General features: G+C 46.0%; 1 protein-coding gene across 1 annotated transcript in view; it reads left to right on the top strand.

Moving 5' to 3' along the window:
* VWA8 (von Willebrand factor A domain containing 8) overlaps window positions 1-14890 on the top strand; it is a 403863-nt gene extending 388973 nt beyond the window's left edge. Inside the window, exons 43-45 of the mRNA XM_062194118.1 lie at window positions 10161-10259; window positions 10941-11179; window positions 13616-14890. Of these exons, the coding sequence (XP_062050102.1) occupies window positions 10161-10259; window positions 10941-11179; window positions 13616-13724 (447 nt within the window). The 3' untranslated portion in view covers window positions 13725-14890. The remainder of the gene's footprint in view (window positions 1-10160; window positions 10260-10940; window positions 11180-13615) is intronic.
* Window positions 14891-23957: the final 9067 nt, after the last annotated feature.

The following is a 23957-nucleotide window of genomic DNA, read 5'->3' as shown; positions in this document are numbered from 1 at the left end:
CACCACACACTCTGCTCTGTGTCGTTGTATGATCATACCCAACTCACTTAATCTCTCTATACTTTGATTTCCTCATTTGTGAAAGAGGCATAAGGACTAGAAACAACTAAGGGAATGACGAAATATGCTCAGAAAATGTAAAATGACACCTGAGCAGACCACGGTTTGCTGAGCTCCTGGTGAAAAATGTATACTCTGTAGCCCAGGGTGGCATCCCCTGTGGTACCTGTAGGAATCCCGCAGTGTGATCTGAGATTCCCACCTCCCAGTTCCAGACGGTTCTTGACGCAGTCATGTCTGGGGTGTAAAGGTGTCTGGTCTGTATTTGCTTTGAAGCCTGGTCTGGGGATTGGGACTCCTCCCCATTTCTCTTGGCACCTGCCTGGTGTTGTCTTTGGTTTGGGCTCAGCTCTGAGCCATGGGTCATTACAGCCCCGGGTCAGGAGACTTAGGAGTGAGCCTCCACTTTTCATTCCACGTTAGCATGACCCAGGCCAAACCCCAGAGACCCTTGAGCAAGAATACTCAGAAGGAAAGGCAACTCGGTGGCAAGACACATCTCAAAGCCATCTGGCAAGTTTAAGTTTTCCGTAGTTGTTCTGCCGACTCAAGTCACTTATTCTCAGAAACAGCATTCACAGCAAGTCACTTAAGACAGGAGCAACATATTCACCTGTAATCAACAAAAATTCTGAATTAAAATTAATTTTTATTTGAGAGCCAGAGACAGATTATCAGACAGAAATCTTCCCCTCCCCGGTTTACTCCCCAAATGCACACAACAGCCAGGGCTGGGCCAGGCCAAAGCCAGGAGCCTGAAACTCAACCTGTTTCCCATGTTGGTGGCAGGAACCTAAGGACTTGAGCCATCGCCTGCGGCCTCCCAGCGTGCATCTGAGCAGGAAGCTGGATTCGCAAGTGGAGCCTCAGGCACTCCAATGTGAGATGCACGCATCTCAAATGACGTTCTAGCCGCTGTACTTAGTGCCTGCCTAGCATAACGTTGAGTGAAAGGTACCGTGGTCAGGCTTAGCTGGCCCATTTTGTTTTAGTCAGGACACATTTTTCCTTTACCTTCATTTCCCATTTCTTTCTCGTGATTTCTCCAAGCATTAAGAATGTCTTCACTGTAGTCTTAAATTAGAATTCCTCTTCAGAAGCTCAAAATACCTTAATTTTTTTCTTCAAGGTACTCAGTAACAAAAGCTTGGTGAATAGTTCTCCACTAAGCACTCAAAAAGGGCACCAGAAGAGAGATTTATACAAAAGTTGAACTTGGGTAAAAGCAAAAAGGACTTGAAAGGTATCGTCTCTATGAAGGCATGTAAATGGTGTGAGCCACATTCTAAGGCAGCAGTTTTCTAACAGTGTAACAGGGAGCCCCTGAAGGGTGTTGGGGGGGTGGGGTGTGCGAGCAACACTTCCTTCCTCACCCCCCTCCGTCCATCCCCAATTCTATTAAAACAGTCCCACCTGTATTGATATTGTATGATATGCATTTAGGTTGGTTTTTCTTACATATTTCATTTAGAGAAAGGGTTTCACTGCTAAAAGAAAAAAAAAAAACTTAAAGGAAAGGGAAAGCCATTATTGTAGGATTAATCCTGGATTGCTATTTCTCATAGATTCTGAAGGCTTTCTTTTTGGAAAAGATGTTGTTAGTCCTCCGATTGTGGTCATTCATTCCTCCCCTGGTAGGTGAAAGCAAGGCATAGGTGTTCCTAAAACTACGAAAAGTCAACCGTTATACCATTTCTTGGGTGTACCATTGCATTTTCATGGAACCTTAAGGAATGGGATGGATCTTAGAAGTTATTCCCAGCCTCCTCCTCATTTTACTGGCAAGAAAACTAAGAGAGGTTAAGGTCATACATGTAGACTAGGAAAAACCAGGACTAATGACACTTCAGGGCTCTTTCTGAGTTGTTTCATGCATATTTCTTTTCTTTTCTTTTTTTAATTTGAAAGTCAGAGGAGGGTGGAGGCAGGTGGGGGATCTTCCATCTGCTGGTTCATTCCCCAGAGGACCACAACAGCCAGGAGCCAGGAGCTTCATCTGGGTCTCCCACGTGGGTAGCAGGGGCCCAAGCACTTGGGCCATCTTCTACTGCTTTTGTCAGGCCATTAGAGGGAGCAGCCAGGACTTGAAACGGCATCCATACAGAATGCAGGCATTGCAGGCAGTAGCTTTGCCTGCTGTGCCACGATGCCAGCTCTGTATTTCTTGCAGTCATCTTATTTCCACCCAATTAACATTTTCAAAAATCTATAATTGAAGAGCAAATTATTATTACTTAGGTAAAGTGCACTGTCTTCTCCCATTCTCAGTATCTTCTCATCTAATGGAGGTATAATACATGTAGTTTTCTCTAATAGATCTTGGTCAGGAAGACCAAGTTAACTGTCAGAAGGATATAGAAAAACATGATTCACCTGCTACGAAAAGCCTTTCTATCAAGAACTTAGTTCAGTGTCTGTAATTAACCTCCTTTTCCCAGTGTCTTAGGAAAATGTTCCAAACACTTGGAGATGGACACTTTGAATCATTCTTATTGCCGCTCAGAGATAGAACCAAAGAAGAGTGTACGCTTCTCTGCACTCACGCCAAATTTTGCAAGCATTCGGAATAGACTCAACTGTCAATGTAAAAACATTGGCCAAGTCAGCCATTCCAAAAGCTTAATTAGAGGTGGGAAGATAGACTCATTGGGGAAATTATTATTGCTCTACAGTTAAAAAGATAGATTTGGGGGCTGGTGGTTAAGCCTTCATCTTCAGGGCAGATATCCCATATGGGAACCGGTTCAAGTCCCAGCTGCTCCATTTCTAATCCGGGTCCCTGCTAATGTGCCTGGGAAAGTAGAGGAAGATGGCCAAGTCTCTGGGAGAACCCATGTGGGGGACCCGAAAGAGGCTCCTGGCTCCTGACTTCAGCCTGGCCTAGCCCCGGCTGTTGCAGCCATTTGGGGAGTGAACCACTGGATGGAAGGTTTCTCTCTCTCTCTCTCTCTCTCTCTCTCTGTGTGTGTGTGTACCTCTGTCTTTCAAATAAATAAATAAATCTAAAAAATAAGAAGCTGGATTTGGAGCCAGAACATATGGGTTTGGTTTCCACCTCTACCAGTTCTGTATCTGTGGCCTTAAGATAATCTGTGAATCTCCCCAAGCTTCTATGTCTTCATTTGTGAATGGGAGTAACACCCACCTCACAGGTTGTGAAGGGAATCCAAAGGAGATGAGATCTGTGAAAAAGCACACTATTCACCACAAGGAACGCTGTAATGTTGACCACTATGGTCAGTAAATGTGTTGACCTGTCCTTTCAGTAAGCCTGGGGAGTAGTGAGACAGAGATCATTCTTATTTGTTGGTGGGGTGAAGTGATTTACAAGCTCACACTGCGAGAGGTCATCTAAGCCAGCGTTATGTACAGGCTGGAAACAAGGTTTGGAGGGGCTAAGCAACTTGCTGTAGATCAACAACCTTGTGAATGTCAGAGCCAAGTCCAGATTCCTTGACCTTCCAGAACATTCTGCATTGACTTCATTGAGCGGAAGAAAAGTTAGCCAGCTAATACTATAGATGATTAGCTAAGACCCTGGGTTCTGAAGGTACTTCTCTCAACCTTTTAAATCACACGTTGATCTTCTCATCCTATGCTGCCTGCAGTCAGTACTGCCGTCTTAGAATGGTGTATTTGGATTTCCAGAACAAGTTTAGAATTGCTCATGTCATCAGTTTTCAGAAACAGTCTCAGCCTCAAATCTGCTTACAGGAGGATACTTCAGAAAGTGCCTAGAAAATGTATTCTGAGAGAAACTCTGTGTGAGTTTCAATACTTTAGCACCAAAATCAACTGATTTTTTTATTCCATTTTTCATAAACTTTTAGATATATAATAAAGCATAGCCTCTCCGGAAGCCAGCCAATGAGTATCCTTCCCAACAGAAATGTAAAATAAGCTTTATTCATGAAAATGCTAGTAGCTTCATGTTCCAAGCACAGGGTTGTTTGCATTCTGTGTTATTAATCAGCCTTCTGATTTGATGATAAATCTTTGTATCTTGACTAAAACTCAGTATTTGTTTTCATTTGTTATTTTTTTCTCTAAATGAATGAGATTTTCAAAAGCAAATATAACAAGGAGGCATTTAAACAAGTATTTGAAACAATGGAGCATCAAAAATGGGCCTTTCTAACGGATGCTTTTTACCACTGTGCTTTAGTATTTATATTGAATGCTCAGTGCAATTGATACTCCACAGGGATTTCAGGGACGGTCCGAAAAGTGGTGAAGTCATGATCATAAAAATGCTGAGCTATTCAGAAAAAGTTACAGCATCAGCGTTGCAGGTATGATGCCAGTGGTGAGGCTCTTGGTGCTGGTCTCCAAAGGCTCGTTCCTGGAAGCAGGTTCGAGTCCCTGTCCAACCTGATGGTCATGCAGCAAGCAGCCTGGGTGGACGGCAGTCAGGAGTTAGAGAACGCACATGAGTGTGTTTGCTTACATTTTCCTGGACCCATATGACTTTGAGCATACTGTTGGTGAAACATGTTGGGATCCTTGCATAGCATAATCTAGGTAATTATGATGGAGAAGTGTTGTTTTTACTAGAAGCTTAGGATGCTGTACGGTAATACCAGGGCATACTTCACATTTGGATATACCTGGATTCCTCTCAAGCATTTTATTTGGTCACAGAGCAATCCCCAAGCCCATGTGGAAGATGAGCAACCAGAGCCTAAAAACAACTGTATAACCCCCAGCCTGTCCCTGGGGTGTCTTCTCCAACCTTTGCCACCCTAACCGGACACAAAGGCTGATTCCCTCGGCAAATTACACTTTCCCTTACTACAAAGAAAGTAAAGAACAGGAAAAAAGGAAGCAAGAAAATGAAGTCTCCAACCCATGTGTCTTTATCCCATTTACCTAAGTATAGCATGCTGCTTTTCTTCTCAAAGGCAAATAGTTAAATAGATGCATCAGTGAACCCAGTCAGTTGATAGATGGTCAGTTGCTAGAATATTTCAGTCAACCAATGTCTTGTTTTACAGAACATCTAATAACTCATTTAGCTGCTATGTGTTTAATCATTAACTACCAACTTTTCTCCTTGCTGTGGGCAGTTGTATTGACCTGTGAACAAACCTCATGGTCAAAGATTTATGTATCTTATCTGTTGTCATTTATTTACTAAGAACCCTAACCATCAGTTAAAAGGTAGGAAAAAGTTGACCAGATTCATGGCCCTCACGTCAGCCCAATGTAAGAAATCTGCCTCTGTTCAGGGAACCAATCTTCCCTCACATGTAAGATCCTGTTTAACAGATTACTTTGCCAGCCACATAGCAAAAGCAGCCAACCTGGCACCTTCTCGGGAGGACTCGTTCCAGGCGGCCCGCTGTTCCTGCCATGACCATTGTCAAATCAGGCTTGCCGGGCCTCCCTTGAGCACGCTTCCACAGGAGAATCATGCAGGCTTTGTCCACATCCGTGCCAGTCCCAGCACTAACCATGAGTGGCCATCGCCAGGCCCATGCTGAAGCCAGCAGTTTCCTGTGCTGAACAGCTTTGGCTTTCAATTTTTATTTTTTACCTATCACTGCATTCATAGCATAGTACACTGAGGAGACTTTCTTCATATACGGAATGTGTTACATCCTTAAAAAGCACTGGTCAGCCTTTTTCTATATATTGGTAAATCTCCCTCAAAGCTCTTTTGTATCATCCTTTGTATTCATGACAGCAACCTTACAACCAGGCACGGGAGAATCTCCTGACCCCTTGTCTGCAGTCCCTTGACTGGCCCTACCTTGTCTCTGGCCCTCCCATGAGCCAGGATGCCTATGGGGCCAAAATGGTGTGCCCACACAGAACCTGTTCCCAGATGATCTTCCTGGTATCTGAATCCCCGGTGATCCCAATCAAATGTCCCCAAGCTGCTGCCAGCCCGTGCATGGGCCTCTTACCCAGGTCCATCTTCCTAGGGCAGACTGGCCAATTAGTGTGAGCACCCCAAGATCTGAGTGGTGTCCAGGGGGCAGACGAGGAGCCAGCATCCACGTATTAGCACAGAACTTCGAGGAATCCAAACATTTGAAATGTGACCCTGGCTTCCCAGATCATCATAGTCAAAGAAGGAGAAGAGAATATAATTTATTTAATAGTTTATAGGCAGACTTATAGCTTTTAAATACTTACACAGCTTAGTGCCAGCATCGTGGGGTAGCAGGGTAAAGCTACTGCCTGCCGACTATGCTGTATCCCATATGGGTCCAGTTCGTGTCCCAGCTGCTCCATTTCTGATTCAGCTCCCTGCTAATGGCCTGGGAAAAGCAGCACAAGTTTGCCCACATTTGGGCCCCTGCCACCCATGTGGGAGACCCAGATGAAACTCCAGGCTCCTGACTTCGACCTGGCCCCACCACTGCCCTTTGCAACCATTTGGTAGAAGATCAATCTCTCTTTTCTCTTTCTCTCCCTATCTCTGTAACTCTGACTTTCAAATAAGTCAGTCAGTCTTTTGAAATAGAAAAATAAATATTTACACATCCTACATGGGCCTCGATGAATGTCACCCTCCTGAGGATGACTGCGGGGTCTTCACCTCCAGCCACATCTCTCCCCCCCATACAGTTTCAGCACATCTCCATGCAACTCATCGTCCCCCTCCCCCAAGATAACTTGCCTTCAGGTTTCTGTGTTTGCACAATAATGACCAGGAATTTTTCTACTTTTCATTTTTAAATACCATGATTTGGGTTGTATTGTAGTGGTTTTTTGTCAGCTAGCTTGGACTAACCACCATTTATCACATGACTGCTGAGGGAAAATGCATTCCAATTCCCAAACAGCTTATTTGAGAAGGAGTGTAACCCACATGCAGAAGGAACGCTTCTTTTTGCCCCAACTTGACTGGAGGCTCTCTTTAAGCGTTTATGCAGTATGCATGTTAGGCACTCTCATAAATACCAAGGATGCAAAGATGACTGTGATAGGACCTCGCCTCTTCAAATGAACAGATGTGGAATAATTGCATTCGCCTGTAACACCAAGTAGTGCATTGCACACAGTAGGTATTCAAAAGACAGCTGTTGATAGATGGTTGGTGGATGTCAGGGATTTGTAATCATTTTATCCCATAGTGCTCTAGGTGGTCTGTAAAATCTTTACCTCAGACCCACACTCAGGATTTTCTTTGCAAATGTCTGTGGCCCAGATGCCTCAGGGTCTATTCTCAGCTTCCTATCAGCATCACAAAAATTCTTAGAGGGAGGTGAGTGGGGAGAAGGAACTTGGGGACAAATTTAGCTGTTGGCATGAACCATCTTGCCCCAGTTATAGTTTGCCGTGGCTTCTTCCCAGATTTGGTAAAAGAGGTGTACCTGACTCCCGACTGTAGCCTTTTCTCAACAGACAAAACTTCTGTGTATATAGTAAGATAAGAAATTGGAAAGGTATTTCCAAAATTGAAAAATATATGGGCCGGCGCCGCGGCTCAATAGGCTAATCCTCCACCTGCGGCGCCAGCACACTGTGTTCTAGTCCTGGTCGGGGAGCTGGATTCTGTCCCGGTTGCCCCTCTTCCAGGCCAGCTCTCTGCTGTGGCCCGGGAGTGCAGTGGAGGATGGCCCAAGTGCTTGGGTCCTGCACCTGCATGGGAGACCAGGAGAAGCACCTGGCTCCTGGATTCGGATCAGCGTGATGCGCTAGCCACAGTGCGCCGGCCGTGGCGGCCATTGGAGGGTGAACCAACGGCAAAAGGAAGACCTTTCTCTCTGTCTCTCACTATCCACTCTGCCTGTCAAAAAAAAAAAAAAAATATATATATATATATATACACATATATATATGTCATACACACGTAAGTGGCAATGTAGATTGTAAAATCATGTGGCCAACAGTTCTCATGTTAGCCACAAATGATATAGATGTGAACAGTCTGTATGTGAACACATACATTTTATTTATTTATTTTTAAAGATTTATTTATTTTTACTTGAAAGAGTTACACAGAGAGAGAAGGAGAGGCAGAGAGAGAGAGGTCTTCCATCTGCTGGTTCACTCCCCAGGTGGCCACAACAGCTGGAGCTGTGCTGATCCAAAGCCAGGAGTCAGGACTTCTTTCCGGGTCTCCCATATGGGTGCAGGGGCTCAAGGGCTTAGACCATCTTCTACTGCTGTCCCAGGCCATAGCAGAGAGCTGGATAGGAAGTGGAGCCACCGGGACTCAAACTGGCGCCCACGTGGGATGCCGGCACTGCAGGAGTTGGCTTTACCCACTACGCCACAGCGCTGGCCCCAATTACACATACATTTTAAAGAACATAGAAGCTTGAGGCCGGCGCTGTGGCGCAGTAGGTTAATCCTCCACCTGCGGCGCCAGCAGGTGGGTGCCGGTTCTGGTCCTGGATGCTCCACTTCCAATCCAGCTCTCTACTGTGGCCTAAGAAGGCAGTGGAAGATGGCTCAAGTCCTTGGGCCCCTGCACCCACGTGGGAGACCAGGAAGAAGCTCCTGGCTCCTAGCTTCAGATTGGCACAGCTCCGGCCATTGTGGCCATTTGGGGAGTGAACCAACAAGGAAGACCTTTCTCTCTGTCTCTCCTTCTCACTGTAACTCTACCTCTCAAATAAATAAATAAAATCTAAAACAAACAAACAAAAAACATTGAAGCTTAGGAGCTTATGTAACAAAGCATTAACAGATTATATTTAATGGGATTGTGAGTAATTTTTACTTTGTAATTTCTACAATGAATGTGTTTCACACTTTGGTGAATAGAAGAAACGGTTATGTACTAAGGATCTTCAAAAAGTTCAAGAAAGTACAGTTATGAAAAAATTGGGCATAGAATTCAACTGTTTTTATTCCATAATAAGCTTATCTTTTAATTCCGTTTTGCACAGACTTTTTGAAATACCCTTGTAATAGTTTCTATTGTTGCCTCACAAATTAGCACAAACATAGCAGCTTAAGAATAATGCTTATTTACTCATAGGTCTGTAGTTCCAAAGTTCAGCCAGCTCGACTGGGTTCTCTGCTTAGGGTCTGAGGAGGCTACGTCCAGGTGTTAGCCAGGCTGGGTCCTTACCTGGAGGCTGCGGCCGAGTACCCGACTGTTGGCAGACAGCAGCTCCTGTGGTTGCAGTCAGAGGGCCCTGCTCCCTGCCGGCACTCAGCCACAGCTGCCCTCAGCTCCTTGCTGCCCCCTGAGGTCTTCGTCCCATGGTCCCTTCCACCCCCGGAGCAGGTAACTGCCTCAGGTCAGAGCCCCCTCTCACTTCAGATGCTCTCCACGTTTAAAGGGCTTGTGTGAGTAGGCTAGGTCCAGGTAGCCTCCCTTTTGATTGATTCAAAGTCAAGTAAACTTCATTGCATCTGTAAAACCCCTTGTGCCACCCAAGAGAGGCAGCCATCATATTTACAAGTCCTCCCCACACTCAGGGAAGAAGATTATATAGAGAGCTTCTATACTAGGGGCTAGAACCATGAGGACCACCTTAGAATTCTCCTTCTCAGTGGGTGTGTGTGTGTGTGTGTGTGTAACCTTCTTTTAAGATTTACTTATTTATTTGAAAGGCAGAGTTACAGGGAGGCAGAGGCAGAGGCAGAGAGAGAGAGAGAGAGAGAGAGAGAGAGGTCTTCCATCTGCTGCTTCATTCCACAAATGGTGACAATGGCTGGAGCTGGGCTGATTCAAAGCCAGGAGCCAGGAGCTTCTTCCAGGTCTCCCACGTGGGTGCAGGGGCCCAAAGACTTGGGCCATCTTCTGCTGCTTTCCCAGGCCATAGCAGATAGCGGGACTTGAACCAGCACCCATATGGGAAGCCGGCACCACAGCGCCAGCCCCAGCATAACTCTTTGAAGTCTCTCCTGAGAGTTAAGAATGGAATTTGTGGTATTAGCCCCTGAAGCTGTCATCACACTTTCCCACTCCCGCTGGAGAGCAGAAATCACGGAAGAGGGTGGATTGATCAGAAACAAACACATCTGGAGTTTGCTTGCCTTTATTGATAAAAATCTGTTTCTTGACACTTCTTTATGGCCAAATGTTGAGCAATTTTGGACAAAAGCAGTCCAAAGAGTTGAAGCTTCACTGGCCCAAGGACTGTCCTACCAGTGGCCATGGATTCTAACTGTGATTCTCTTGTGTATAGTATGACGTCGCTGGGCACTCTGGAGATGGCTACAACATTCGTCTCGTTCCGGTTAACAAAATCCCCAAGGACAATAAGCAAAGGCTAGAAATTCTGAAGGTAAATGCAATTTGATTATAACTGTATTGTGAAATCAAAACATGCCAATTTTCCCCGTATGTATTTTGAGAGTACTTCATATTGTGTGGGGAATGCAGGGCGATTCTACCACCTGTTTTCCTCAGTCATATATGGTCAATAGGAGGAAAAGAATGCCCTCTTTGAGGATACTCTCAACCCCCAGCTTTATGTAGTGCTTAGTGTTATCTAACTATAAACTTCATTTCAGCTACTTAAATGTGTGGTAGAAAACACACACACCATGATTTCCAAGTAAATTTCTTTCATTGCTATTGATGTGAGTACAGTGTTTAGCACTAAAACTTTGGTTTTTGGAAACTCAACCCATTCCTTATCGTATCTTGTATCATATCCATCTTTCCGTGTGATATCAAGTTTTATCTTTTCCCATATTTTCTCACTTTTCATGGAAGCTTGAATTTGTAAAATGCCAGCTGTGATAGGTTTGCAGTGTTTCTTGTTTATAATGACAGTGTTTACCAAAGACAAATATCACCATGTACTGTTGTCATTGTAATGGTCAAATTAAGAACTCAGAGTTTTTACTGATGTGTAGTAATTGCTCTTCGTGCATTCTCCTGGCCAATGGAAAAACCATCATGTTTATTTTGAAAAGTAAGTTTCTCATCCATGAATTTGTGCAATGTCTCTCCCCTCCAGACAATGCATGCCCACTCCCAGTTCTGCATGAGTGGGGACCACACGCTAGAGGGGACAGAACACGCCATCAAGGAAATTGTCAAAGAAGAAGCTGATGAGTACTTTGTCATAGTCTTGAGTGACGCAAATCTGTCGCGATACGGAATACATCCTGACAAGTTTGCCCAAATCCTAACAAGTGACCCTCAAGTAAATGCCTTTGCCATTTTTATCGGATCTTTAGGTGATCAAGCAGCCAGGTAAGTGTGATCCCAGGCTACAGCAAAGGGCAGATGTAAAATAATGTGCACCTGACACACATCCTTTCAATGGGAAAGCAGTGGAGGAGACTAAAGAATCAGAAATAAAATGAACAATCAGCAAGTTGTCCAATAGTAAATGAGACAGTACTTTATGCATCTGGCACCTTACATCAAGATCCCAGGCTCAGTCTAATCAGTTTGTTATCAACTCATGTTTAAAATAATGAACATCTATTTTCCTAGCATAACAGACAATATGTGTGTGTGTATATATATTATATGTGGACATACTCATACATATGTATGTATGAAGATACTTGAAAATGTTCATGGAAAAGCGAAATTAAAGGCATGAGTTTACTTTGGTGCAAAAAAACTTTTTATAAGATTTAGTTATTTTATTTGAAAGGCAGAATTACAGGTTTGGGGGCAGGGAGAAAAGGAGAGAAAGAGATCGTCCATTCGATAGTTCACTCCCCAAATGGCCACAATGGCTGGAACTTGACCAAAACGAAGTCAGGAGCCAGGAGCTTCTTCCAGGTCTCCCACATGAGTGCAGGGGCCCAAGGACCTGGGCCATCTTCCACTGCTTTCCCAGGCCATAGCAGAGAGCTGGAACAGAAGTGGAGCAGCTGGGACTAGAACCGGCACCCATGTGGAATGCCGGCACTAGTTTTGCAGCAGCTTTACCCACTATGCCACAGTGCTGGCCCCAACTTCATTTTTTTATAATTCATATTTCCATGAACTTTCTGAAGCTCTGTTCTGTCTCCCCAATAAGAAGGGGGAAATGAATAGTTAGGTATATAAGTTCGCATGTACTCTTATGTATGTCTGTACACACACACACACACACACACCCCATCTCCCTTCTTACTGGGAAGACTAGGCAGAAGAAACACTTGGAGAAACAGAGCAAGACCATATATATCGTTAGATGTTACACTGAATATACTGAACAATCACTCAGGAAATTTATGGTCAGACCATAAGTGCCATTGGGGGATGAGCTGACAGATCTGGAAACACTTTCTTAACTTAGATGCACTAACATTTATCTTCTTGAATTGCAACCAGAAGGAGCTCTAGACTTTTGTCTGTTTAAAATACCAGTATTAAGTGGAGAATACAAGTGAAAGTAAATCTCCCTAAAAATATATAACAACAAAAAAATTCTGCCTAGGCACAAAGGGCCCCCTTTTTTGTTCATCCACCTCTTTTACGCATCATGCTCTGTGGCATAGTCCTATAGAGACTAGGAAATGTTCTGATATCCAAAATGCTACCAATGTTTTCTGTTCCCTTTGTCTCAAGACACGGTTGCAGGGTAAAGTTGAGACCAGACAGAAAATTATGTCATTACACTCACTTTATTACAACTGACTTTGTATTGTCTCAGTTTTATGTGTTAGCGCTTTTACGTCTTCCACAACCTCCACGTCCTCCAGTGCAAACGGTGGTTTTTCTGCCCCATGTTCCTCGTCACCAGCCCAGTATCAGGCACACAGCAAGCTCAACAAGTACTGGCTGAGCTGCAAAGGCTGTTTTGTCTTTCGAGTGAACAGATCCTGTTTGAATACTTAAGAAAGCATAATAATGCCCTTGTGGTTTCCTAGGGAAGTGGTCCAACATCCACTGGCAAAAGATACGTTGCAGAATTAGCTGGTCTACCAGGCATGCCAAATGTATGAAACTACACAGAAGGGCCGACTTATTAAATGTCATTCCAAAACCAAATGGTGTTGGCTCAGTGAAAGGAGCCATTCGTTGGAATAGAACTGTCTTGCCGTTCTATTGCCTTCAAAAAAATGGCCTTTTGTTCCAAATGATAAGTTGATAGTTTTTAAAAGTTTTCATAAGCCTATGTGAGCTCTGTGTCATCGAAGCAGCAACTGGATCATCCAGATCCCATTTCACACTGTGTTCTGTGAAGGAAAAAGGATGGAGAGAGGGGGAGAGGGAGAGAGAGAGCCACTCAGGGTTTGGCAAGGCAGCATTTCCAGAGGCCTTCTTCTAAGGCAGGAAAAGTGCCTGGAAGGACCAGGTGAGCTCATCGCAGATGAGATTCTACCAAGACTCACAGGAGAGAGTCTGCCAAGGGGCTACATAGAAAATGCCAGGAAATGAGGGAAACAAAAGGAAGACATTTTCTTCTTTTTAAATTTGCTGATTCTCTCACTTTTGGTTCTCTGCTGTCACTGCGTGTCTGTCTCTTTCTCTTTCTCTCTCTCTCTCTCTCTTTCTCTCTCTCTCTTTCTCTTCCAAAGCTTTCGTTGCCTAGTGACAGCCAATCCAATTGCAGGCAGCAGGCAAGGTAGCAGAATGGAAGGCTTCCTTCCCTTAGAACCCATTTGGATGCAGGGTTTGCCAGGGCAGGAGGCGGAGGGGAGCCCCGAGCTGCATGGTAATTTCCTCCCCTCTCCGTCTTGGCAGGCTTCAGAGGACTTTGCCAGCTGGCCGTTCTTTTATTGCCATGGATACCAAGGACATCCCTCAGATTCTACAACAGATCTTCACCTCCACCATGCTGTCAGGTGTTTAAGGGACGTCCTTGGGCACCCCGATGACCCCAGAACTGGAAGTACGGCAGGAATAAAGAAAAAGCAGACTGGGTCATTCTGGGATTCCTGGGTCTTCCCAGACTTGCTCAGGAGTCAAGACTGAGACAAACAGATGGAAGGGACTCGTGTGTGGAAATCTACAACAACCGCTGATGAGTTTAGAAGTCATTCAAGGAAGCAAGTTGACCTGCATTTTATGAAAGGTCAGGGCAAAGGAAGGTGCTTGGTCTCTGTTTCCTAAACCCAGAGGGATAAAGAATCCTGTGCCTTTGCCATCGTACATCATCTGTCACCTGAGATAAGGAGCGACCCCACCAGAGGGGCCCACATGCTGCCGTCCAGTGATTGGTTCTGCTTTCTCCCCACTCTGCATTGCCCAGCAAGACAGTGACTGTATAGCATTTAACCCACTGAAAATCTTCCCAACAGCAGTATTTCATAAAAGGTTGGATTTTCTCAATAATTCCATCATCTTGGCCAAAGCCAAAAGGAGTCAAAAGAGCCTCCGACTGCCTGTTCTCCCATGTGACTTTTCAAAGGCTCTTTACATAAGAAAGAGCGAACGTCTTGTTCTCCTGCTGCCAGAGTGGACGGATAAAGTCGTCTGGCCCCAGGCTCCTGTTTCTTCTTGTTCTCCTAGCACCTCCCCAAAGTTTCATTTGGTGGAAGGTTCAGACCAACAGATGCTCAGGAGGAAAAGTATTTACTGAGAACATTCATATAAAAATTACTGAAAGCAAAGTAAAAGGCGGGAGAATTGCAATAAACAGTGATTGTGGATTTCTGTAGCTGTAAAAAAAAATAATTTTTTTCAAGCCTCATTCTTTTTCCTTTCAAAGCGTACCTTGTTCCTAAGCATTCTTGGCCTGACCTTCTTCTGTAGGCGCGGCGTCAATTTGTTTAATGTCAAATGCCTCAGCCAAAGCCAGTGTCTCTGCAGCTAGACTCCTCCAATAAAAAGCTCATCTTCACAGGGCCGGCAGAGTCAGAGACACTGGAGACCGCAGGGGATGTGTGATTTCTTGTGAGTTGGAAAAATGAGTCCTGTTAATAATTTTGTCTGATTCACCCTTATATAATGAAATTGTACGGGCCCATAATTTCATTGTAATGGAGAACAGAAGAAAAGATAACACCATTTATTCTACCACCGCTTCTCCCTCTCATTAAGTGACAAAGAAATAGAAGCAATCAGATTTCCAGTGCAGTTTTATTACCCAGTGTGTTTGTATGGCTTGTCTTGTTATCTGGCCAAATGCTTGCTTCATGTATTGGATCCACCAATGATGCAAGCAGTTTCAATCTAATAAGTACCTCTAACACGTTATTGCATTAATAACAACCACAGCTAGTGTTTATTGCCTATTGCTGTGCTGTAGGTGTATTCCAAGTGATTCCATACATTAGTTCTTTCAGTCCTCACAACACCAATGCAAGATGGGTATTTTTTAAGATTCCTAACACAACCAACTCTTCATATTCCTGGATTCTGAATCTATGGATTCAACCAAGCTAGGATCAGAAGTATTTGGGGAGGAAAAATTACATCTACACTGAACACATATAGGCTTTTTCCTTCTTATTGTTCCCTGAAGGTTATAGTAAAACAACTGTTTATGTAGCATTTACATTGCAATAAATAATGAAGGTAATCTGGAGATGATTTACAGTGTGCAGGAGGATGTGTGAGAGTTGTGTGCAAAGGCCACACCATTTTATACTCATAGCAGGGGTCTGGACATCTGTAAATTTTTGTCTGCAAGGAGGGTCCTGGAACTAGTCCTCAGAAATAACCCCTGAACTAAACTTTCGAGTCTTCCTTATTCTGGTAACTCAAGAAAGTGGGCCGCATTCACAGCCAGGCAGGGGCAAAGCTGAGCTTGCGGACCCCATCCCTTCAGTATCCTGTCCCCTGTCCCCATTGCAGAGAGCCTTCTCCTCTCCTGTGCCCGGAAACTGTCTACCAGAGGCCTGGAGGCCGGGGGACCACTTCCAACTGCCCCTTCCTTCCTGGGTCCAGCTGAGAGCTGAGGAAGTGGCCGCTTCCCCCACAGTGGGGCCCCTTTGCTAGCCCCAGAGAGACTTCCGAAGTGACTCAAGACCCCAGGGTGATGAGAAGAACAGCCTTTTAACAAATCCTCCCCATGCAAAGTAACTACCTGAGTAAACAGAAGCCCCTCTTTTTTTATTTCCTTTTGACACGGAAAGAATGTTCTCAAGTAATTTAATTTCCCTTTCCAGACTAGCCAGACATCCTTTGCAATTGTTATTAAAAAAAAAAAAAAAGAAAAGAAAAAGAAGAAGAAGAAAGAAAGAAAGAAATAGAACTCCTGGGCTTTCCTTATTTGTAAAAGGAAAGGATCATGGGGGAGGGGAGTGGGGCATGAGATGACGGGTTTGTTTTCACTTATTGCAATACCTAAGAAGTGTGTGCATTTATTATTAAATGTGCTTCATTACGGGCCACTCCAGACTGTTCCCAGGACCTTCTTGGGGCCAGGACTTTATAATAAATGCATTGTGTGCCCCAGGGGGCTCCGCTGAAAGGCATCTGACCCTCTGTGTCGGTAGAGAGCGCATGTAACACTGAGAAGGGTTCATTGTTATCCGTGAGCAGCCAGGAGGAATGAATGCTGTGAATAGCCGCCCTATGTGCTGTGGGGTTCCCCCTGGACGTCTTTGTGCGCCCCAGCAAAATGACCTCATCACGCCGGGGCGGCTCAAGGACAGCCGCAAGCCGTGGATCTGAGCGGGAGTCCTCCGAGGGAACCCATCAGATGTTTGGAATGAATCATTTACTTCTTCCCACTGCACCCTTTCCTGTGAACTGTCAGACGGGGAGAAATCCATCAATGCCAGCAAAGGTTTCTCAAAACAAGCTCTAGGGCTTTGAAAGCCATTTAGCCGTGGTTTTCCGTCGACAGCCCCACGTGGCTCCTTCCTGTGCCTGTCGGACCAGCCAAAATTAAATTCCTCAGCGAGTGGGGCAGTGAATGAAGCAAAACAACAGGAACAGTCCCGTATTTGCTGCATTTCTGTTTGTTGCCGACTATGGCAATTATGAGAGAATTCTGGAAATTCTAAGCCAGTGTCTCCAGCCTGGACAGCTTCTTTCTGGAATTACATCAGAAACAGATACATATCTACTTGTATTCAACTAGTTGTTCATAGCATTTTCATTTTGTTAAGCTCTAAAAGAACCACCTTTACATTTCTTCCAACCGATAACATTTGTGATTTTTAAAAATACGTGGGGTTTCTGGTCAGGGTTTTATCATGAGGTTCTTGTTGCTCTTTCTTTACCTTTTCGCTAAGGTTTTCTGTGGGAAAAGTACTCCAGGTAATGGAATGGAGCTCTATTTCTCTGTCTGGTAGTGGAGAGAATTTACAGACACGGCATAGAATTAGTTTGTAGCAAGGAAGGTCTACACCCTGCTCAGCCATTCACATGTAAACTTGAGCTAATTGCTCTTGGATCTCTGCTGAATGAAATGGATGAATTAAAACAGTTGGATGAAATCATCTCTAGCACTAAAATACCAAGTTCCTCAGCATGCAGGAAATTGACTTGGTCCCTCTTATATCTCATAGGTAACCATCATTTCACAACAACTTCTGTTTCCTGAAGCCTACGCATTGTAGCAGAAGTTAACCTTATATCCCATTGTGCAGAGAATGCTGGCATCTCAGAACTGCCCTAACAAAGTAGCATTACGGACTGCACGTGTATACTAAAAGTTAGGAGAAATGTCGTTAGAACTGGACCAAAGGGACTTTCCCTCAACAACTGAGCAGACACTTAGCTGATAGTGATGAACAGGATTCAGCCTATTGTTTCATACTTCACTGTTATAAAATTACATATCTGCCCCTCTACACAGTGGGAATCAAGACGACTCAGGAATTGGAAAACTACTGTGTCCGCGGAGCTGACCTCCGTGCTGCAGCTGAACAATGCCCAATTGTGTGTGCACGCGCGTGTGCGTGTAATTGTTAATGCTTTGAACAAAAATCTCCTCCAGAGGAGAAAAAAAATGCTCGCCAAGCAAACATCTCAAGTTGCGAATGACCTGAGGCTCCGTTGGAGAGTGAGCACTGTGTGGGGCTTTCACCTTCAGAGCCGCGCCTGTCCCTGCACAGCCAGGCACATGGCCTATGGAATGCGCGGTTACATAATGTTGAAGTTGAGTACTGCTGTGGTATTTGACCACTCAGAGCAAAGTACGGCACTCTCATCAAATGGTTTGGACGCTGAGGGTGACAAAAATGGCATAGTCTGCTAGGAGAAATTTCCTCATGGGGATGGTAATTGCTAAGGAACACCAGCCACCTTGCTTGGTTCCCCCACCCCTGACCCCTGGCAGGTGCTAAAGTCTTCCTACAGGCTGCAGTTAAAGTACTTTGGAGATGCCAGCTCTGGCCCTGAAGAGACAATCAGAATGAATCGATAAACTCAGAGTCCAAACACGGTGGGTGTGGCCACAGAGAAGTTTCAGAATGTAAAGACTGATACAAATGAAATGCCACATTGAAGCATTAAGAAAGTAATAACTGTAGTGCAATCTGGAAACAGAAGTGAACAGTGTCTCTCTGGACATCCTGAATCAGGTTAGACCAGAATCTGCCAGATAGGCATGACCGGGTCAAGTGCTTGATGTAATTGCTCTTGAAGTAGGCAGGCATCATTGTGGTCAAATCTATTGATTGAAGCTTTAAATATATTTACTCGGGATGTTAAATTGGAATTGCAAGTAAATATGTTTATACTAGTGATTCAAATGTAATGAGGCTGACCACTTCTTCATTCTTGAACTGATAAAATCCTCCATCATCGGGTCTCCAGAAACAGAGTGAGTTACAACAAAAGAAGTTGGTCCGTTTCCTCTTATAAAAGATTTTATGGCCAATTCAAAATTCAGCCCTGAAATTGGCCCAGAAGGGAGCGCCTGCAGGCCAATGGAGATCCAATGGCAAAGCTGGAGAGGCAGCTTGCGTGGGCCTTGCCTCCCGGGGGTGTTTCCCATAGAGACCAAGGCTGATGAGGATTCCCAGGGCCTCTCAGCAAGGATGCTCAGATTCCAGAGAGTTCCGCACAGCAGTTTGAAGGGCAGATCACAGGAGGACTGGCGAAGGTCAGGGCGCAGCTAATGGACACGTGGTTGAGTAATAAAGCTGCATATTTTGCAGTTGACAAAGAAGGAGCCTATATCTGAAAAGTCGCCTTTGGAGCCCAGATGCTTTTGAACAGCTCCTTTCAAGGCTGATGGAATATGCATGTCCCTTTATTGCGGGCTGGAGCACAAAGGTTTTATATTAAATATGTAGTGCCAGAACGAAAGAATCTCTCTTTCTCTCCATGACCTTTCTTGGCGACTGGAAAAACAAGCATCCTCTCCGCAGCAGCTCCGCAGAACTGCCTGGTCGTTTGGCTGGAACACAGCTCCGCACAGCTGGCCTGGCTGCTTGCCCCTCGCATCTGAAGTCTGTCTGCAGAGCTGTGTTCCTCTTCAAGAAGGCCTTCTCTTTTCGGATGCAAGCGGCCATCCATCATGCTCATCATGATTTGAATTCTCTCATTCACTTGCTTTCCTTCTAACCCCAGCTGAGGTGGAGGTCCTCACACAGAGGGCCTGTGACTGCGGGGAGGAGGTGGAAGTAGGGAGGGGGGGCATTTCCTGCTTGGAGCATCCCCCAAGTAGAGGCCTGGGCCTGAGACACAGCACCAGGGCACGAAACATGGGCGGACGGTCATGCCTTGGGCTGCCTTGTTCACCTCTTGCGCCTCCCAGATTTGGATGGATGGTAGCTTGGTCCTCTTCAGTCCTACTTTTTCAGAGCGTGCCAGCATTTGGTCTTCCATCTGAGAGAAGCGCTGCCTTCCGGGCTGGGTTACAACACTGTGTGTGTGTGTGTTGGGGAGGCAACTTCCTGACTGTTGCAGTGAAAAAGGCCTTCTACCCAGAGGAAGGGCACGGTCTTCACGTTGGACACAGCCTCTGGGCCAGGTCTTTGAGGACATGAACAAATCAGCTTTTTTTTTTTTTTTTTTTTTTTTTTTTCTTAGTTTGCCAAGAGAGGAGCCCTTGCTCTGTGCTGTGTGTTTTTGGAAAGACAGCTGATACCCCTGAGGGGCCACAACCCTTATTGGAAGTGTCTTCCCTTTCTTGCAGAAGGGGGACGTGGTCCACGCCCCACTGCACAGCACACGCCATGGAGAGGTGGTTCTGGGAAGAGCTTTGGAATTCCCAAGTTCTGATAGGGACTGAAAGAGTTGATTGTGAGCCTGTTAAAGTCAACATACATTCCTCCTCTCCAGTGAGAGTATTGGATATCCAAGAGTACTTCAAAAATCCAAGGGTATTCATGGAAAATACATACTATGAAAAAGAAATGGGTGGGTTTCAAAAATTTTTTGATCAAAGTAAAGTCACCTTTTATTTTCATTTCTCTACCAACCTTTTGAGGTACCCATTATGCCTTTGGAGATTTGTGTGCTAGAAATTTTTGTGAAATGTCTGGAATTCTGCCTCTAGGAAGAACAGGTTGTGTAATAGTTTTTAAAAATCCCAAAGTACAAGGGGCATGAAAAAAGTTCATGAAAAAATTAAATTGGAAGATAAATTAAGGGGCTGGCATTGTGGCATAGCGGGTACAGCTGCTGCCTGTGGTGGTGGCAGTTCATGTCCCAGCTCTGCTTCTGATCCAGCTCCCTGCTAATGGCCCGGGAAAGGCAGCAGAAGATGGTGCAAGTATCTGGGGCCCTGCCAGCCACATGCGAGGCCCGGATGAAGCTCCTGGCTCCTGGCTTCAACCTGGCCCAATCCTGCCCATTGCAGCCATCTGCAGAGTGAATCGGCAGATGGAAGATCCATCTCTCTCTCTCTCTCTCTCTCTCTCTCTCTCTACTCTCTCAAATAGATAAATAAATCTTAGAAAAGATAAATCAATTTTGGTGCAATTTTTTAAGTGGATGTATCTGAGGCATCTTCCAAAAGTTCTTGAAAAACATTGTATTATGAAATAATTTCATGGATTTAGAATCTTTTATGCTGCCTGTTTTTTTTTTTTTTAATTTATTTGACAGAATTAGAGAGAGACAGAGAGAAAGGTCTTCCTTTGCCATTGGTTCACCCTCCAATGGCCGCCATGGCTGGCGCGCTGCGGCCGGCACACCGTGCTGATCCGATGGCAGGAGCCAGGTGCTTCTCACTAGAACCCGGTGTGCCAGCGTCGCAAGGCAGAGGATTAGCCTGTTGAGCCATGGCACCAGCCAAGGTCTCCCTTCTGTTGGTTCACTCCCCAAACTCACCACAGCCAGAGCTGCGCCGATCCAAAGCCAGGAGCCAGGTGCTTCTTCCTGGTCTCCTATGTGGGTGCAGGGACCCAAGCACTCAGGCCATCCTCCACTGCCTTCCCAGGCCATAGCAGAGAGCTGGACTGGAAGAGGAGCAACCAGGACTAGAACCGGCACTTATATGGGATGCCGGCACCGCAGGCGGAGGATTAACCAAGTGAGCCACTGCGCCAGCCCCTGGATTTAGAATCTTTTGCACCAAAGCCAAGTTCTGTATTCAGTTTTTCCATGACACTTTTAAAGTACCCTTTCATTATTTCCTTAGTGCTAAGATGATCAAATGTCTCTGAGAAACAAATATGGCCCCTTTTTTAAAAAAAGTTCCTTTTTTCTTTAAGGTGGTTCTCCTTTTCCCTTTCCCAAGAAAAACCAGTGTTGCATTTTCTGGCCCTTGCTTAACCAGATCCCTCCCTCCCCTTCGTTACTGCCACCCCCAAAGTGCTTATAAATAAAACACCCATTACATCAATTCCCTCCTAAACCACTTCAGCTTCTCCCCATGACACTACCTCTTGTCATCCGTAATCATTACATCAGACTGTCCCACCCAGGTCTGCACAGAGAGGCTGCGTGGCTGGCACCCTGAAAGCATCCCCAAAGTCTGAGGGGCCAAGGGAGGAGTCTGGAAGGAAGAGAGCAGCAGTGGTGCGGACAATCTCCCTGGCTTCCAGAACAGTCGGCTCTGTCCCTGCCAGGCCACAGGCACCTGAGAAAGCCCAGACTCAACGCTGCATGGTGCAGGCTTTGCAGTCGGCAGGATCAGCAGAGTCCTGTACCTGCCCTCCTGGCCTCAGACTTGGGGCACGCGCCTGGCCTCTCGGAGAAGCAGCTTCCTCGATGCCATCCTGGGGTTCAAGTGAGGAGAGAACTGTCCAGCTCATGATACATTTGGATTTTGGGGTTTGGATTTTTTTTTCTTCCATTTTTTGGTGGGTGGAGGGGTTGGGATGGTTTTGGTTTTGTTCTGTTTTGTCCCAAATGTGTTTTTGGCCTGGTTTCCCACTCTTTCTGATTCAGGATGTTTTTAGTGCTGCCTTGGTATGAAGGAGCCTCGTACTGGAAGCCTGCATTTCCTCCTGTGGACTGGCAAAGGGTGGCAGAGCAGCCAGCAATGTGTGTGTGTGTGTGTGTGTGTGTGGCTAAGACCACAGCACCCTCACATGCATGGAGTACAGACTGGATTTCCACTTCTCCTCTGCTGGGGACAATGTGAGGCCGTGTTCTCATGGGGAGGTCATTACCAGCCCCAAAGGCAACACGTTCACAGAGGGAAGTGGCCTCTTCGGAGGTGAGGGTCTCTGAGCACTTTTGTTTGGGAACCAAGACATTTTGGTCAAACACCTCAGAGCCCAGAGGGTGCCTCTCCCTCGCAGGGGTGGGGGAGCTGTGGCTTCCAGGCCCCAGAAGCCCAGCGCCCCTGCTGAGCCAACTGCAGGCTGGAACTCAAAAATGCAGTACTTCGATAGCAGGCTCATCTTGAAGCTGGTCATCTCTGTAGGGCCTGCGGATGGTGTCATCAGTATCCACACAGCCCGTGGCAGAAAAAAGGCTCCCCACCCCTGCTCTTTGGACACCCCTCGCTGACCAAAGGAGACGAAAGTTAGATGGCCCCTGGAAACGTGGGACCCATGTGTCCTCTGCCCTCTTTGCTGATGTGTTGGGCTCACGAATTTGCTGCCTGCTCAGAGCTCATTCCTCCAGGCTCTCCTTGCCTGTCCTGGGTGGGGTGAAATGGCATTTCTTAGGAGTGGCTCCAAGTGGTTTGCAAGCCTTCCAGAAGCTGTCAACGTTGGAACCACCTTAAAACTTCAGACCATGATAGAGTCCATCTGGGATGTTGTCCTGACCCATACCAGGGAGCGCCCCTGACCCAGCTCGGAATTCAGACGGCCCCTAAAGCATGGACCCCTCAATGTCACTTCTGGGGCATGACTGGTGAGTCTCAGAGAGCTAAGCCTGGACTGCCGTGTTCTGGCAAATGAGAGAATATAATCAAAAGTACTATTCTTACCCAGAGTAATGAGAATAACAGCTAATTCTAGCATGAGGCCCTGGCTCCTGACTTCCCAGGGCCAGGCTACAGCTCCTTCTGGAGTTCAGCTGTGCCTCCTTCTGGACACCTATCCAATGCACTGGCATCTTTCCAGTGCCTTCCTTTTCACTCCAGCAAGTTCAAGTTCAAGAAGTATGGCAGAGTACCTACTGCTCCACGAATATCCCCACACTTCCCTGTCCCCTTGCAATTAGGCTGGGCCATGCGACTAGTCCCAACCAGTGGGTCGTGAGCAGAAGTGAAGTGGCAATAATGAGGTGAAGCATGGAAGAGTCAGGGTGCAAGCCCCCCACCTCCCCTCCTCGGAACCAGGGTGGCTGGTCCAAGCATGTCTTTCAGATGGGGCAGCTGTGGGGCGGCGAGGCCTCCATGAGCCTGCGTTCCTGGATGTTGTGAACTACACATTTGGGCCACCCTGAACTCCTGTGTTGAGATCCTCACCCCTCTGGAGATGGCTCCTGTGCGTGGGATGAGTGCCTGCGTAAGAAGAGACCCAAGAGCCTGCTCGCCCACACTCTAATCTGCACCATGGAGGATACAACGAGGAAACAGCTGTGCACCACAAAGTAGGCCTTCCCCACAGGCGGGATCCGCCAGGGACTTCTCAGCCACAACAGTGGAAAAAAACAAATGCTTGTTGTCTGAGCCACCCAACCTAAGGCAGCCTCCGCTGACCATCAGCCAGCCTCAGGTGGTGGTGTGGAGGGGCGACTCCGCCAGTTTGCTCTGGCACTATAGTGTGAGAGAGAAATCAACCTTTGAGGTGCTAAGGCATTAACACTTCAGCTCACTTTGATATGAAATCAT

This window comes from Lepus europaeus, chromosome 6, assembly GCF_033115175.1.
Source record: "Lepus europaeus isolate LE1 chromosome 6, mLepTim1.pri, whole genome shotgun sequence".
NCBI lineage: Eukaryota > Metazoa > Chordata > Mammalia > Lagomorpha > Leporidae > Lepus > Lepus europaeus.
This window is presented reverse-complemented; position numbering and strand designations above follow the sequence as displayed.